The 16217-nt window shown below is 30.4% G+C and overlaps 2 protein-coding genes across 3 annotated transcripts; one reads left to right on the forward strand and one right to left on the reverse strand.

Moving 5' to 3' along the window:
* Positions 1–61: 61 nt before the first annotated feature.
* Positions 62–7029, reverse strand: LOC143058736 (protein N-lysine methyltransferase METTL21A-like). Its single transcript, XM_076232185.1, has 3 exons — positions 6740–7029; positions 4461–4572; positions 62–454 (listed from the first exon to the last, which is right to left on the reverse strand). Exons 1-3 carry the CDS (start codon positions 6995–6997, stop codon positions 66–68), a joined length of 759 nt encoding a protein of 252 aa, XP_076088300.1. The 5' UTR covers positions 6998–7029; the 3' UTR covers positions 62–65.
* On the forward strand, positions 5451–14044 carry LOC143058735 (uncharacterized protein C7orf57 homolog). Of its 2 annotated transcripts, none has more exons than XM_076232184.1 (7): positions 5451–5589; positions 8973–9158; positions 9520–9643; positions 9963–10280; positions 11310–11531; positions 12375–12467; positions 12965–14044. In XM_076232184.1, the coding sequence occupies exons 1-7, from the start codon at positions 5565–5567 to the stop codon at positions 13047–13049; spliced, it is 1053 nt and encodes a 350-aa protein (XP_076088299.1). In that variant the 5' UTR covers positions 5451–5564; the 3' UTR covers positions 13050–14044. The 2 variants fall into 2 exon arrangements, with proteins under 2 accessions (XP_076088299.1, XP_076088298.1); XM_076232183.1 differs by lacking the exon at positions 5451–5589 and adding an exon at positions 7180–7296.
* Positions 14045–16217: the final 2173 nt, after the last annotated feature.

Below are 16217 nucleotides of genomic sequence, written 5' to 3' on the forward strand. Positions count from 1 at the left end.
ACACTCATCACTCATACAACATCTTCTTATATCTATACATGCTATATATAACACATTTATGACATTTAGCTCAATATTTTTATTTTTTTACATAAGAAAATTTTAATATCTTTATCCTTGTCATGCAAAACTTCTTGTAATGTAAAGTGTTTCTGAACCATGTCTAAAAATCTTGTGTCACGATCATATCGTAATTTACAAGACAAATATATTTTTGTCTCGTCATGGCTGAGATGTTGTAGTGTAGCTAACAAAGCATCAAACACTTCCTCCACATAAATGACATCAGCACCTAGAATTATATCGTACTTCTGAGGAAATTTATGAAGGTCTCTCGTCCAGTCTAAGATTTTCACTGAATATTTAACATTGTCTTTGTCTTTCAGATTATCCTTTAAAACACGTTTTAGATAGGGATAGACTTGCTCCCTGTCTGTGATCACAACATTGGCTCCTGAAATTAAAAGCGTTTTGTATTATTTACATTGTCATGATTATAGTTATTGAACAATTACTTTGCAGACAAATGCTCCACTGACCATGCTGACAAAACTTGAAAAGAACAAATTTAAATTTTTTGTGTCATTTGGTCTCTTGTGGAGAGTTGCCTCATTAGCAATCATACCACATCTTCTTTTTTATATCTAGACTTTTTAGATTCATCAAGTATTTAACAATGAAGTCAAAAGTGTTGTGGGTCTGTAAGGAGTTAAAGGGATCCGCACATGTATTGTTTACACCTTTACCATGTTTACCTTTGGTTACAGGTGGACGGTGGATATAATATATTTATTTCATAAGCATTCATATCACAATTTAAATGGCTTAAGGATGTACTTAGGTGAGGTTTTGGAAATTGGTATCAGATGTTCGGACTCCTTGGGTTTTTTCCATCAATACAGGGTTAGATATTTTGCCCCATAACACCCATTTTTCTTTTCATAAATGACTTCAATAACTCATAAAAGGCCATTTTCCAAAATTAAAGCAGATTCTTAATGTTTGTTCTTTCGATTTGAGACCCAAATAATACCAATGCAAATGTAAGGTAAAAGTCTGAGTCTGAGTCAGCCTTTTCCCGCCAATTTTTAAAACTCAAATAACTCGAAAAGGAGCTCCATGACTATCAATATTTTTAGCTTATTTTGTTCCATAGCTGATGCTCATTCAACATGTAGTATCAATTTCAATTTCTTGATTTTTTAAATTTCACCTAAGTACATCCTTAAAGGGAAACTTCGCAAAAAAATCAAAAATTGATATTATGTCCATTCTATATAGAAATGCTCAAATATATAGATATTAAAGTTTTATTCCGCTAGATAAGAGACCACCATCGATTTTAAATTTAGAGTATCAATTCTCTGCGTACCGCCATTTTGTCGTCTTCCCCGATTAAAAATCACGATATGTCTATAAACCACAAAGGACCAAAACTACAGTAACCAATGTAGTCGTAATTGCGTGTCGATATCTTGTCAATCGTACGGTTGTTTTATCTGACAAACTAACTTGATATGGAAAATGTTCTTATTTTTTTTAAATAACCATAGTCTGTTATTTTTAAACTGTTAATATTGGAATTAGTTAAAAAGTCAAAGTTTAAATCATAAATATGTGTTCCGTGAAAACTGTTTTCGTAAATCTAATTCGTTTATAATTCTTTAAAGTAATAAATTTTATTCAAATAAATTCGGATCTTCCCTCATCTGATCACCAGCATGACTAAAGGTATTACTCACAAAGGTATTGTGAGGGGTGTGAGGTGACACGTCCAGGTATTCAAGCGATTTCCTGTCGGGCTTGCAAGTTCATGCATCGTTTCACTTCTGTAGGTATTGATCAGTGTACACGGCCGATAACTTATAACTCTCCATTTTGAACTATCAGGTGTATAATATACATCTCTGTCTTGCGTGTCCGAAAGTGATATAATATACTAGTCATTACTAAACTCATACGCTTGTTTATAAATAACATTACTGGTGTAAAGAATATTATTTATAAAAATAAAAGTAATAAATAATACCAAAAAAAAAAAAAAAGATTTGATAAAATAATAATCTATTGACAATTTTTTTCCAAGGTTTAATTTGGGAAAATGTAATATATACTCGTTGTCAATAGTAAAGGACAGATTGGAACATACCAGAAATATTGATTTAAAAAAAATGTACGCACTTGTCGACGATTCATTTCTACGCCTGGATAGAAAGTTACGGAGCTATATCGCAATTTAAAATATATACATGTATACATTGAACATAAGAAAGAAACATACATTTTGTGTAAATTGGGGTAACAGTTTTGTAAATAGACTAGTCCACGTATGCCAACAGTATGTAATCATCGAATTCGATAGACTATTGTATACCAAAAGAAAAAAAAGAAGAAGAGGAGGACCAATTTGATTTAAATACAGGTCGATATAATAACTTGCTTCGGTTCATCGAAGTTATGAACATAGTAAAATCACAAATTTATATATCAATTAGATCGTTCTCCAATAAAGGAAGAAATTCGACATCATCACAATTGTTCCGACATTCATGTAAAACATATGCAACTGGGCGTACACTAATAAACCCCAAGGGATGTGAATATTTTCTAGGAAAACTTTTGAGTATTAAAGTTTCAAATTGATTTCGGGATTTATTTTCTTTCTTGATATTCAATGACAGCAATTTAAAGAATAAACTGCTTGTCCGCTTTAGGGGTATTCTTGCCAGTTGAACAGACTTATAATTACATTCAAAAATAGGGAAATTAAGATAACATTAAATTCGTTGTCTTTTTTTAAAACATCGTTGGTCAAATAGCTAAAGTTTTTCGTTGTGAGAAGAAGACTATTTTAATATAAGGACGCTCCCGATTATGAATAAATTTGCTTGACGTTTTTCACACTTGAAAAGAATTTCTATTCATAATTTTTCGATTCCATTCCAAGAGGATCCTTAAATTTCCTGTCAATTTTTTAAAACATCTTTTTTTCAAATAGCTGAAGTATTCATGCATGCGTTGTGAGATTTAAAATATTTTGATGAGAACATTAATTCCTAAATAGGTAAATAAAGATCGCTTTGGATGGACTAAATTATATAATTGCAATCTGTTTGAAATATTAAAGGTTGGCGATTTTAATTTAAAAAGGTACAATTTTTAGTTCATACACTCGTGTTTAGAAGGCTATTTTTATTTATAAATTTATTCAATTAAAATAATTCAGTATTTTATCGTTACAAAACTAATCAGAAGTCATAATTCATTTAAAAGTGAGCTTATGCAAAATATATAAAAATATACAACAGCTATCCAGTTATTGTGCGACCTTATTTCTCCCGTAAAGTCATTTTAATTCTTTTTCTTACATTTCTGTGTCTATAACTATAACTGACTCCCGTATATCATTCATACGAAATGTTGTTCACACCTGAAATGCTGAACCGTGACGCCTAGGTGTCACTGAATGAAGATCAAAAGATTAGAATTACATAATGCTAAACTTTTAATTACCTTGAGTTTAACTACGCATTCAACATTCACTAAGTGTCACAAATTAATACACATTTAATTTCCACAGTACAAGCAAGTGAAAATGTTTTCTGGAATGAAGCAAAAAGTTCAGAATACAAACATGTATTTTTTAATACACTATCGATCGTGTCAGTTTCATATGTTTGTTTAAAGTATTTGAAGAAAAAAAAATCATAAAAATGTTCTATTGTATTATTTACTTTAATTACTAGAATTCGTATAAAAAATCCACACATGAATCCTACAATCTAATTTAAAAAGTTGCATGGCTATCACTTACTTTTCGTTGGTTAATAGCTACACCAAAAGTCGTCGATGCGCTTTAAATAACGTTATTAGATGGTTAACGAACAAGACTTAAATGAGATTAATTTCACTCCCGGCATGCTCAAAGACTTAAACTACGTCACATAAGTCAGGAAGTTTGATAAAATAAAATTAATAATTCCCAATTTTCTCCTTTATTACTTTTCATATCGAAATAAAACTTGGTGAATATGTTTTTTATGGTATTATGAACATAATAAGATGAAAAGTGAAAAATCACGAATTATCCCTTTAAGTCAGTCAGAAGAACTACTTGTACAAGTTATTATTATTTACTTGAAGAAGTAAATAATAATATACTTTATATACAAGTAAAGTGTTGTATTCAATATTTTCATGATTTTCTTATAAGGTTTGAATAATCTCCCCTTATTTTCTGACAAAATTTATTTGTACAAGTAATTTTTATTTTTTATAATACAATCCTTAAACTTAGCAGGTTTTGGGATATAAAAAAATTCCTTAAACAGCTTTTCGCAGGTTAGCTTATAATCTTTTAATAGAGTTCAGTATTTCATCTCATTTATTCAACAAAGAAACTAAACCACTGCCCCCCAGCCCACCCCTAAATGCCTCTAGTTAAATGTATGAACTCTTACCTATTAATGCTGCTACAATGCCAACAATCCCTGATCCTGCTCCAAGTTCTATAACTTCTTTGTTTTTGAATTCTTCTTTATACTTTTCTATGAACTCACAAAGAACAATTGCCTGCAAATGAAATTAAAGCCATGTTCAACTCTTTTCTTAGATTTTTTCAATGTTCCAATATTTTACAAGATACATTTATAGTACATGGATAGATTGAAAGACATATACTTGATTGCCAATGAGACAACTCTCCACAAAAGACCAAATGAAAGAGAAATTAACAACTTTAAGTCACTGTATATGCTGTATGACTTTCAACAATGAGCTAAGGCCCTGAAATTACAAAAGTAAACTACTGACCTAATTTATGTACAGAATAATGGGGGAAAATATGTTATTTTACATTGATTCGCCACGTAAGCTGGAGTAAAAGTATGTAGCTTTCCAATAAATTGGTAGGGTGACTGTTAACAGCTTTTATCATGTTTATATTGGGTTTGGCCATGATACGAACAATTTTACACAACTGTATTTCATAAATGAAAAGAAACAAAAAATAGCTAATCATTGAATTTTTATTTTACTGATATTTTTTTGAACAGCTAAATCTATAAAAGTAAATACAATCAGTCAAAATAGTTATGGATTCATTTGTCCCAAAAACATGCTAATCCTAAGTAGTCCAATTCAACTCTATTAAAATTTAATTTTAAAGTAGACACATGTATGTATTGCAAATTATTGGCTTCAAAACACAAGCTCAAGTGTGCCTTTCAAAATAATACACCTTAATATTAGGACAACTGGGACCTAAGAAAAGATGAACCAAATTAATAATCTGCAAAACTACCTAATAAAACATGGAGTATCATTCAGGACATGTCAAACAATTTTCATCAATTTAAAACATTTCTACTTATTCAGCATGTTCAGGTATTGTGAACAACAACTGACATATGTCATTGTGTGAACATCAAATTGAACCACCCTGAAAGACTCTAGTTGGACCACATTTAAGGCCACACCTTATCAGTTTCAAAGACCACTCTGACCTCTGTTAATCTACATGTAAGAGGAAATTTGTAAATGTTGAAGAGTGTCAATTGTTGAAGATGCACATAGATCTATTTAACCTAGGTAAGCAAAACAGGCTCTTTAAAGTCTTTAGTGATTATTTTTTCTTTCTTTCAGACACTGACATGACTGACGTGTTTTTCGAACTGGCTAAGAACTATTGATAACGCTTTGATTCAGTTTCATTTAAAACTATTATTTTTGAAAATTGTTAGTAAACATGGTAAAGCTTGCTTTTTTCACAGAAAATATTTTTTGTTGTCTAATATATCTATTTAGAATTATATTAACCAGTGAAAAAACTGTTTTTAAATGTAAATATTTTATCAGTAGAGATTCTTAATCCTAATAATGTGTAAAGTTTTAAACAGTCAGTGTTTCATAAGTCAGATTTTCATGGCTGGATATTTATTGTTTTATGTTTTTAAAATATAAGAAAAGTTTATGATTAATTGCAACACTTTCAATAAATATTCATTAAAATGATATTTGTACTGTCAGATTGAAATAATTATAAGTTCCCCTTGTGTACTGTGTTAATTGGCTTGGGTTATCATATTAATATTCATTCAATTAGGCAACTTGATTAAACTCAAAATTATGACACCTCAATTTTGGATTAAGTTCTTTTGAATTGAAACTTTTTAATTAGAAAATAACAACCTTGTATATTAAAATGTTTCTGATACTTCATTGTTCCATATATACTGTTTGAAAAAGCAGGGTCAAATATTTTAAAGTTGAATTTTATATCCTACGTCAGAGAGAAAAAATTGTCATAATTAAAAAGGGGGAAGGTTTAACATGTTAATTATTCAGAGACAGATTTAGAATAAATTATAATAGAGCTTAATTAGCAAATTACATATATGTCTATAACATGTTTAAGACCTTCATCTTCTATATTAGCAGTGGCGGATCCAGGGGGAGGGTTCTGGGGGTTGGAACCCCTCCATTTTTGGGACGATCAATGAATTTGAATGGGGACAAATAGTAGGAAGCATTGACACAAAACCCTAAACATTGCTGAATGGGACCAAAGTTCTTTCATTTTTATTTAATTAGTCGACATTAACATGTATGTTATTTTTCTCTATACTAAGTGTTATATCCTTGACTGATCATCATAGATAACACCTATTTCATAATAAATGCATTATTCTGTCTGACAAATCAAAAATATATATAATCGTTTATCATGTGAATAGCTTACAGCATCCCATACAACTGCTGCAACTCCTAAATTTCCCCAGTCTTGTTTTATCACAAGTTCTATATTGGCAAAATTGAAAGTCCTGGACGTTTTAACCAATGGTGACAATTTGCTCTCATCGTATACAACTACGGCTGTGGAAGGCTGTTGACAAGACATTCCACATGTTTCAGTATCAAAACAATCAGTAAAGTGCAGTGTCAACACTGTAATTAGGGCAATTAGTTTTTGCCTGCTAAAGTGAAAGAGAAACCACATTGGACGATCACGTGACCTTTACAAAGGAAGTGCGACATTTACGAATCTTATTTTTTTTTAATTTTGAGACCAGTTTGTTCGTACTTTAATATATTTTTTTTATCAAGTAAATGCAAGTTTTCATTTGCTCTTCAATTAAAGTTTTCAAAGTGGTTCTTTAATAAGCCAATATACTTCGTTTAAACTTCTAGCTTTAGAAGGTCGTTGCTAAGTGAATACGTACACTTCCGGTCTGTTTGTTGTTCTTTTTGGGTCAATACATGGAATTATGGCCACGAATAAAAACATAAACGAATGTGGTAAGTAGATTAATTGAGCCTATAAATGGATCTGTCTATCAGATATGGAGTTATGAAGAGTCATTGGAAATGATTACATTACAAAGTCATTGGAATTATTTCGATGTTTTTTTATGATTTTTTTTCATTAGAACAAATCTGTAACTGCGAGGCTTCTGACACTTCTTCCATGTACATTGCATATGATGATTATTCTGACACATTGAAGTCTCATCAAAGAACCATGTCCTGAGAAAATATGGTTCCTCTACAAAGGAGGTTTAAATATGAGTTGGATTAATATTAGATTACAAATTCATATGAAGATGATAGAAAAAGAACAGTTAAACTGAGACCCATATAAATATATTCCGCTATGTTGAAAGACTGTATAAAGTCAAATTATAAAAATACCAAATGTTTAGTCTCAATGAAAACTTGTAAGATTTACACAGCTACATTGTATGTTGTTCAATAGGTGCAATTTTGGTACTGTAACATTATAGTATGCATTGACAACTTGATAAAGAATGGGGGAAAAGTTGTCCAAACTTGCCAACCTGTCTTTCTTCTTCTACATTATTATGAAGTAATATTATTTTTTGTTTTTTTCTGAAATTTCATTTTGGGAATCAGATTTACAAATTTGCAAGAAAATGTATGATATACAAATGTACAATATGACAGCTGCCTTCACTAGAACAGATATTCAGTCTTCCCGCTGAACTGCGCATGTTAAATCTACAGGCCCGCAACTCAATTAAAATTTTTTTTTAATTAGATTCTGTTGGCCTGTAGGTCTGATTTTTACAGGCCTGAGAGCAATTTTACCAGCCTGGGCTGCCACTCGTCATGAAGACTGGATATATGGCAATGCATTAAAAGTGCAACTGTTTGGGAAATAAGTAAATGGTGTTGTATTCATTAGTACATTGAATTTCTTACTGTTATCAGTATAATAACATCCTGTTTTACATGGCTGATTTTTTTGTGCTGTTACTATGGATTCATTTTTTTAGTGGGTATTAATTTTTGTGGATTCAGTAAACATTGCATTTTTTTGTGATTATTTAATTTCATGGTTTTGCAATAGTATGAATACACATCTATAGAACATTTGTATTACGTTGAACACTTGAATTCGTGGAAAACATATACCCACGAAATCCTCGACAATTGATATTCCCAGAATAGAAATGAATCCACAGTACATTTTTCATTTTTTTGTATGTCAATGTACTTAAGGAGGTACATGTAGACCTAGGTTAAGGGAAATAACTCTTAAAATCATCAGTACGTTTTTGTCAACCATTTTCAAAAATATATTCTAAGCTTCTAGGTTACATAGATTATTTTCAATCTGTTTCAGGTAAATGCTTAAAATACATTGATGAACTTGACTTTTACAAACGCTTAACTAAAGAATTATCTCCTTGAACCAAGGTCTACCCCCTTAGTAGATATATAGGAAGATGTGGTGTGAGTGCCAATGAGACAACTCTCCATCCAAATAACAATTTATAAAAAGTAAGCCATTATAGGTCAATGTACGGCCTTCAGCACGGAGCCTTGGCTCACACCGAACAACAAGCTATAAAGGGCCCCAAAATTACCAGTATAAGACCATTCAAACGGGAAAACCAACGGTCTAATGTTTAAACTCTTTTTGAAAACAACTGTAATTCGTGTCTTTTAAGGTTGGTTCTACCATGCCCCTGCTAAACCAAAGGTACCATCAGAGCCTGTGCCATTACCAGCAACCTCACAAATCCCAGGACTGAATGCTGAAATAGAGGGACAATACCAGGATGATCCAATTAAACCATTGTTCCGTGAAACAGATTCTAAATATATCAGACTGGCCAAACAAGGTGGTCGACAAAGTAAGACAATCTTGTTATAATATTTCTATTCTAATATATATATAGACCTATAATTATACGGTTGTCTTTTGATTTATGCTAGATATTTAAATTAAAAGTGTAGCCATATTAGGTGAACAATTTATATTAATTTAATCTAAGTTTTGGGTTAAATGTTGTCTGTTCATCTTCTTCTTTCCATGATGTTGTCTGTCTTTCTTTATTACATGTATAAGATAACCACAGAATATAAATTTATGACATAAAATTTGTTTATATCATTACTTTCTTTTTAATAAATTATATGATGATTAATCATGTTAATAAAAAGTTGAGTGTTTTGATGAGTAATGTCTAATTTGATTGTTTTTGTGAATTGTAGATCTGTTACAGTTCAAAGAAAATCCAAACATGCGTGAAAGGGCACCAAAAGGTTATCCCAGGCCTGATTGGTTTTATCTTGAGGATAATGCCCTGGAGGATGCTGAATTGAAAAGGACTGAACAGTAAGAGATTTAAAAAAAAAATTAAACTGTCTTTGGTAGCAAACGTACATGAACAAGTTCTTTAACGATGCATGTCATTTAGAAAGGATGTTGGATTGATTTTGATGTTACCAAAAAACATGAAAAAGTCAATTGATACCATAGGGCATTCAAAACTTTTAAGATGAAAAGAAACTGACAACGTCATGGCAAAAACGAATAGCATCAAACAGACAAAATTCAAGTCCACAAAACACCAAAGCATATAGAGCTACAAATTTCCTTGTGTTTAGTAACTTTAGTTAGTTTCCTGTTTGTTATTTTTTCTTTTCTTTTGTAGAATCAATCATGACATTGAATATCAATACATGGTTCCTGAATATATGGTTCATGAGGAATGGAAACCTGAAACAGACTGCTATGAGAGACCAAGAAGGCAACCCTTCTCCTTTGACAGGTTATCAGCATTTGAGAGGGATGGAGATACAGTTACAGATAAGACAGTTAAATTACCAGAAGTTAAAAAACCGGGTTTTGGTGTTCGTAGTGCTAAGCCATTGAAGACAAAGCCAAGACCACAAGAAAGGACTAAACCATCAACAATAGCTAAACAGTCCCAGTTAGAACTGGAACGACCTCATCTTAAATATTTACCATTGTAAGCATAAATTTAGATTTTTTTTTTGGATATTCATTATTACTAAAACCTTTTTGAAATATATACAGAAATTAGAGTTCAGTGTCTTCCACATTGTCTAAACTTGGTTTCATTCTGAAAATTTTATTACAGAAAGTGTTTTATATTGTAAAGCATTTCTTTTTAACAGATTTTCTCCTTTGCAACAACTGATTTGCTGTTTTAGCATTATTTGTCAGAACCAGACTGGAAATGTAACAAAAACAGCATTTCTAATTTTTTATTCAAAAAAGTACCTACAGCTTGTCTCAGATTTTTTCATATATTGATATTGGAATAAAATATCATAGATTTTTGATTATCAATATAAAATTTTGTTTGCAAGAGAAAGATATATATTTTGTGTCAAGTAGCTGATATTTTTTATTATATCTCTGTTACAAATTCTGAAAATATATATTTTACAATGTTTAAGGTGGTACCTAACACTACAGGGAGATAACTCTGTAAAGTCAGCTAAACGTTTTAATTATGTTGTGTTGTAAAAGGAATATTAAGCTTCTCAATGATCAAATTTGGTGTTTGTCAAACTGCTATATAACCAGTGTATTTTTTCTGACAAAACAGTTGGTTCAAATTTTTTGAAATTTTTATGTTTGTTAAGGGGTCAAAGTAAATAATTTGACAACATTTTATGAAAATTAAACGAGCCAAATTAATTTTAGTGAAAGTGTTGGGTACCACCTTAATATGGGATGAATGATTCAGAAACCCTATAGTTTTAACTTTGGCTGTCTCTCTGTCAGCAATTTTTGTAAAATATGTAAAATATGTTATCGTGAATTGATGTCGTGTTTCAAAACTTTTCTGTTTGTTTTCATTTTCAAAATGACTTAGAATCTTCAGAAACAATGCTACCCTAACATGAATTAAAATATATAGATGCTTAAATCTGTTTCATTAGATCTCTGCTGGATAGTTGTCATATTGGAAACCATACCACATCTCATTGTCTTATAAAATTAAAAAAAAAAAAAATTTTATTTACAGACCTGAGGGTGATACAAATGGAAATGGCAAACCATCTATGTCAAAGATCCTAGGATATGAATATGAGAAAAAATGGCATGACGATATCAACAAATGGCAATTTAAACAAGATAAACTGAGAGCACAACATAAAGCCATGTTAAACGAACAGGAAAAAGAACAAGGGGCATCAGAATACAGATCAACCTTTGGCAAACCAGCAAGACCCCAATATGTCCAAGAGTAAGTATAATATAACAAGCATCCCATATAACCAACATTCAACAAACCTAATTCCAGTAGAGCACAATTTCCCTGAACTATTCAGAAAATATTGCAATGTTTTTATAAATTTCGAAAATAAGACAATATCACATTAGCTATTAGGAAGTCTTACATTTTTGCAAGTTCAAGAGTAATTTTCCTTCTTAGAATATCTGCAGTCTTAAAATTAGGTAACTGTATTGTATTTTAAGCTCCGACGGCATCAATTGGGGATTTGATAGTCGCAAATTAAGTTTACTGACGACGCATTATCTCCATTCTAATGAAACTGACAGAAAACACTGTTAAAACATGTATTTAAAATCTGTCATATGCCGTCTGCGCTTGCGCGTACGTTCCATAGCATCAATTGTCAATTGATGCCTTGTAAATAAGTGACGTTATCCAATCAAAATGAACGTTACAAAGGTTGTTGCATTAGAATTCGCAATACGGTGTACTAAATACATAGATGAATTTCTGAATTGAAAGTATAAAATGTAAAATTGAGAATGGAAATGAGGAAGTATAAAATGTATTTGTTTTACTCACACTATCAAAATCAAAATGTAGTCAAATTCTACTAATAGCTGAATATTAAAGAGTTTAAATCATACACTGAAAACATTTTCAACAATTCTACAGATTTTAGACAATTAATTTCAGTGTAACATTGAACATGTGGTGTAAAACAAATATTTACATGTTTATTTTAGAATGTACATTGAAGGAGGTTGATAGTCAAAATGAATTAATTTGTATCTTAGAAACTAAATTCCCGGAGCTATACACATGAAAATATATTATTGTTGCTTTTTACAGAAAAGGAAGAAAAGTATATGATACAAGATCGTATAAATCACCAACTACAGACAAAGCAGTGAATCAAGAAAAAGAATTGTTTAAATTAACAAGGTATGATTCTTAATTATCATTATAGTGAAATTTTTGAGAAGGCATTGATAAAAACTCGACTTAATTACACAAAATAACCAAAAAGGCATCCGTAGTTCTGACCCGTACCATAATGAAATGAATTATTAAATGTCGGCCAATAACCAGGTATTAAGCAAATGAAAGGAACGAAAAAAGATAGAAATAAGTGATAGTTCTATGTATTTTAAATTTGTACAAAATTATTTTAACTTTAAACAGCTTGAAAGATTTATTAATAAATGGGTAATGAGGTTTTAAATTGACTTTCCATGCAAGAGATGTTACATTTATATTTCAGATTTTACATCAGATTTACCACATATTGCAACTTTTTTTACTGTAATGCAGTTCGCTGCATGATTTCTGTAGAACTAATGTTGCTCATCAAGAAACCTAAAATTCTAAATTAGTAATTAAATCAAGGGTTCATAATTTAAAATTTAATAAAGATATACAATATAATAATTATTTTTCAGATTCAAGAATGTTGGTTCCAAGATAGATTCTCACAATCCACTAGTAACCTCAAATTCAAACAGACCAGCAGTAGCCAGTCATTAACATGGGCAGGCAGTGGCATTTCATCCCCACAGACAGACAATGGCAGGCCATTGAAAATAACAATTACCGAAAAATAAGATATCCAATTGGACCATCTTTAAAATATTTGTATTGCCTATAAATTTATATACCACAGAAACAATTAACAAGCTTAAGTTAATTATCAATCAGAGATATTTTTTCATCATGAGCAAATTGTGAATGGTTTGCAGTTTGGGAAAAAATAAAATATGGTTTATTTTGAGGGACTTATGTATAGCTTACCACTCAGTGCACTTATGTAATGATTTAAATGAAAACATCTTTGATAAGGGGTCAGTTATTTTGTTGTTAATTATTTTCATTTTGTTTTTGAAGTTTTTATGGCAGATTGTATATTTTTTTTCCCAGTTTTAACAAGTGCCTTGTTTCCAATGATTTTAAAACTATTGTTACTTTTTTTTATTGCATCATTTTAGAAGGTTTATTTTTATAGTCAAATGATATCTTAATTTAATTTTGAGGATTTAAAATCTTTGATCTTGCCAAAAAAAAAACAAATTCATCACTCTAAGCTAATCAGCAATATATATGTTCATTGTGATTTACAGTACACTAGCAAAACTTTATTTTTAATTGAGATCAATGTTGTAAATGGGAGATAATTCAAGTCGAAAAATTGTGGTGTAGGGGAGATAATTCAAGTTGAAAATTGTCCATGCATTAATATACATTGGCTACCTTCATTTAGTATACATTATGTATATGTCTTGTATGTTTATTTCTATTAGAGGTCAGATTATTGTCAAAAGAAAGTATTATTTTATTTTTTGACTTTTCATAACATTATACTTTTATATTATAAGAAAATTACTGTTGTTGAATTTTCTTTACATTTGTTAAAATATATATTTTTTTCAAAAGAGTTTATGTACTACATAATTATTTTTGCATTTGAAGTTGTTGTGCAATTTTGAATGTAGATAAAATAAAGAGAGAATGATAAAAATGTTTAATATCTATTTTCTTGATATAGGGCCTTTCAGTTGTAACTTTTATAGATAGATATAAGAAAGAATATGTGGTATGAGTGCCTATGAGACAACTCTCAATCAAAGTCACAATTTGTAAAAGTAAACCATTATAAGTCAAAGTAAGGCGTTCAATACAGAGCCTTATCTTACACCTAACAGCAAGCTATAAAGGGCCCAAAATATGTGTAAAACCATTCTAACAAATAAACCAACAGTCTATTCTATATAAAAAAAAAGAAACAAGAAATAGTTTCCTGACTTGAGACAGGTGTATTTATTTATTAGTGGTTGAGGCTGGAGTACCAAAGAGAACTAACAACCTCAGCCAGAGTTCAAATGAGAATATATTTCAAGAAAATTTCACATCAGTAGTATGATTTTTAGTAGTGGGGTACTGAATTTTCAGTTAATTCATTGGTGTTTGTGAACCTTGAATCAAAGTGTTTCACTACAGACTTTTTTCTATTGTCTTGTATGCAGAATTGGTTAAAACCATGAAATAAAGTATGTAAAAATGTATCAATGGAATTCAATTGAGAACTCATGCTACTTAAAATTGGCACCAAGGAACATAACGGAATATACAGTAATTCAGACAATAAGAGTAAACACCACATTGTTGGTACATAAATGATGTTCATAGTTTGTTGTTATCCTCTGAAACTAAATTTAACCAAACATGTCTAGAGGTACTGTCTGTCTAGGGTGCTATAAACAGTTTCGTATAAAAAACTAGGGGTTATTCCCCGACTAAATTTAACCATGCAGGGAAACCCCTGTTTATTTAATCAATTGGTGAAAAAGTATCATGTTTTTTGTATTTGATTGTAAAAATCAGTTAATTAGCTTTCAATTAAAACAGATTGAATGATTGAAATAATTTTAGAAATTATATTAAATATACATGTTTTGAGGGGAGACAACACTGTAAACATCCTGTTTTTTTGGCAGTGAAAATTGAAAACTTATTTGCAGCCACTGTAGCTCTTTTCTGAGCAGGAGACCGTACCCTGAAACAAGATTTTTTTGAAAGGCCAGGTAAAAACCTACAAAATTCATACAGTTTTGATTATGAAAAATGTGCATGGATCATGTCTTCATGGCTGTGCACATGACCTTGTTTCAAGTTTTTTATGTTAAAATTATACCTTTTTTTCCCCCATGTTCATTGGATGGTGGTTTTTAATATATTAAAAGTTCACATTTTTTTATTTCATTATAAACTAGAGAACATTCTGATTCCAGTAATATCTAGTTTTATACAAGTATCTTTATTAATCAGTCCACCACTAAGGGTCACTTATACATGGTCCCTCAAAATGTGACATCATAGAAAAAAACTGTTGATTGCACCCCTACCATCATGGCTAAAAATAAAAAAAATAAATAGAATGAAATCAGTACCCCCACAAATAAAAATTTGACATGACCATAGAGCTATCAGTATTTACTCTTTATCTTTTTTTAATATTTGTCTATTATCTTGAATACATGGAGAGAATTATAAAATACAAAACATGATCAGCAACAACAAGATCTATAAATATAATAGATAATGAAAACCTGCTGTAAACTATAAGGATTGGAGTTATTTCCCCTAAGTGTTGATTTTTGCCAATCTTTTGTGTGTTTGCTTCTCATCTAGAAAGCTGTTTATAATAGATAAAGAAGAACTTGAATAGCAAAAATAATCAACAGGACAAGATCTACAAATTGTTGACTCCTTATTAGATTTATTTCCCCTCACTCATGATTTTACCCATGTTTTCATTTAGTCCAAAACTAAGTAACTATACAGTAGATGAAGACTAGTTTCAAACAATAAAAGTTAAAAAGAACAAGATCTGTAAAAATATGAACATGGCCAGAAATTTTAGTCGACATCATATAGAAGATATAAAGTTATTTGGTGATGATTTGTACCCTACTTTTACATATTATTTAACAAATACTAGTCATGCTAGTAGTCAAAAACTTTAAAATAAAAAAAAATGCCAAAACTTGTGTAGACAAAAATTTCAAGCAGTAAATATGATCAGAAGAAAAGGATCTGCAACATGGCCAGAGATAAAAATAAAAACAACCTTTTAATAGGAGTTGATGCCCTTGGATGACGTATTTCCCCTTTTGTCGAGCCGTCGATTTTTGTCGAAAA

Source organism: Mytilus galloprovincialis, chromosome 14, assembly GCF_965363235.1.
Source record: "Mytilus galloprovincialis chromosome 14, xbMytGall1.hap1.1, whole genome shotgun sequence".
Taxonomy (NCBI): domain Eukaryota; kingdom Metazoa; phylum Mollusca; class Bivalvia; order Mytilida; family Mytilidae; genus Mytilus; species Mytilus galloprovincialis.

Coding starts and splice junctions, on each gene's coding strand:
- LOC143058736 (XM_076232185.1), bottom strand. CDS start 6,997: ATGTGGTTTCTCTTTCACTTTAGCAGGCAAAAACTAATTGCCCTAATT. Junction 4,573..6,739: donor CAGCAGTTGTATGGGATGCT/GTAAGCTATTCA, acceptor TTTCATTTGCAG/GCAATTGTTCTTTGTGAGTT. Junction 455..4,460: donor CATTGTAGCAGCATTAATAG/GTAAGAGTTCAT, acceptor TTTTAATTTCAG/GAGCCAATGTTGTGATCACA.
- LOC143058735 (XM_076232183.1), top strand. CDS start 7,266: ATGGCCACGAATAAAAACATAAACGAATGTG. Junction 11,532..12,374: donor AGACCCCAATATGTCCAAGA/GTAAGTATAATA, acceptor TGCTTTTTACAG/AAAAGGAAGAAAAGTATATG. Junction 12,468..12,964: donor GAATTGTTTAAATTAACAAG/GTATGATTCTTA, acceptor ATTATTTTTCAG/ATTCAAGAATGTTGGTTCCA.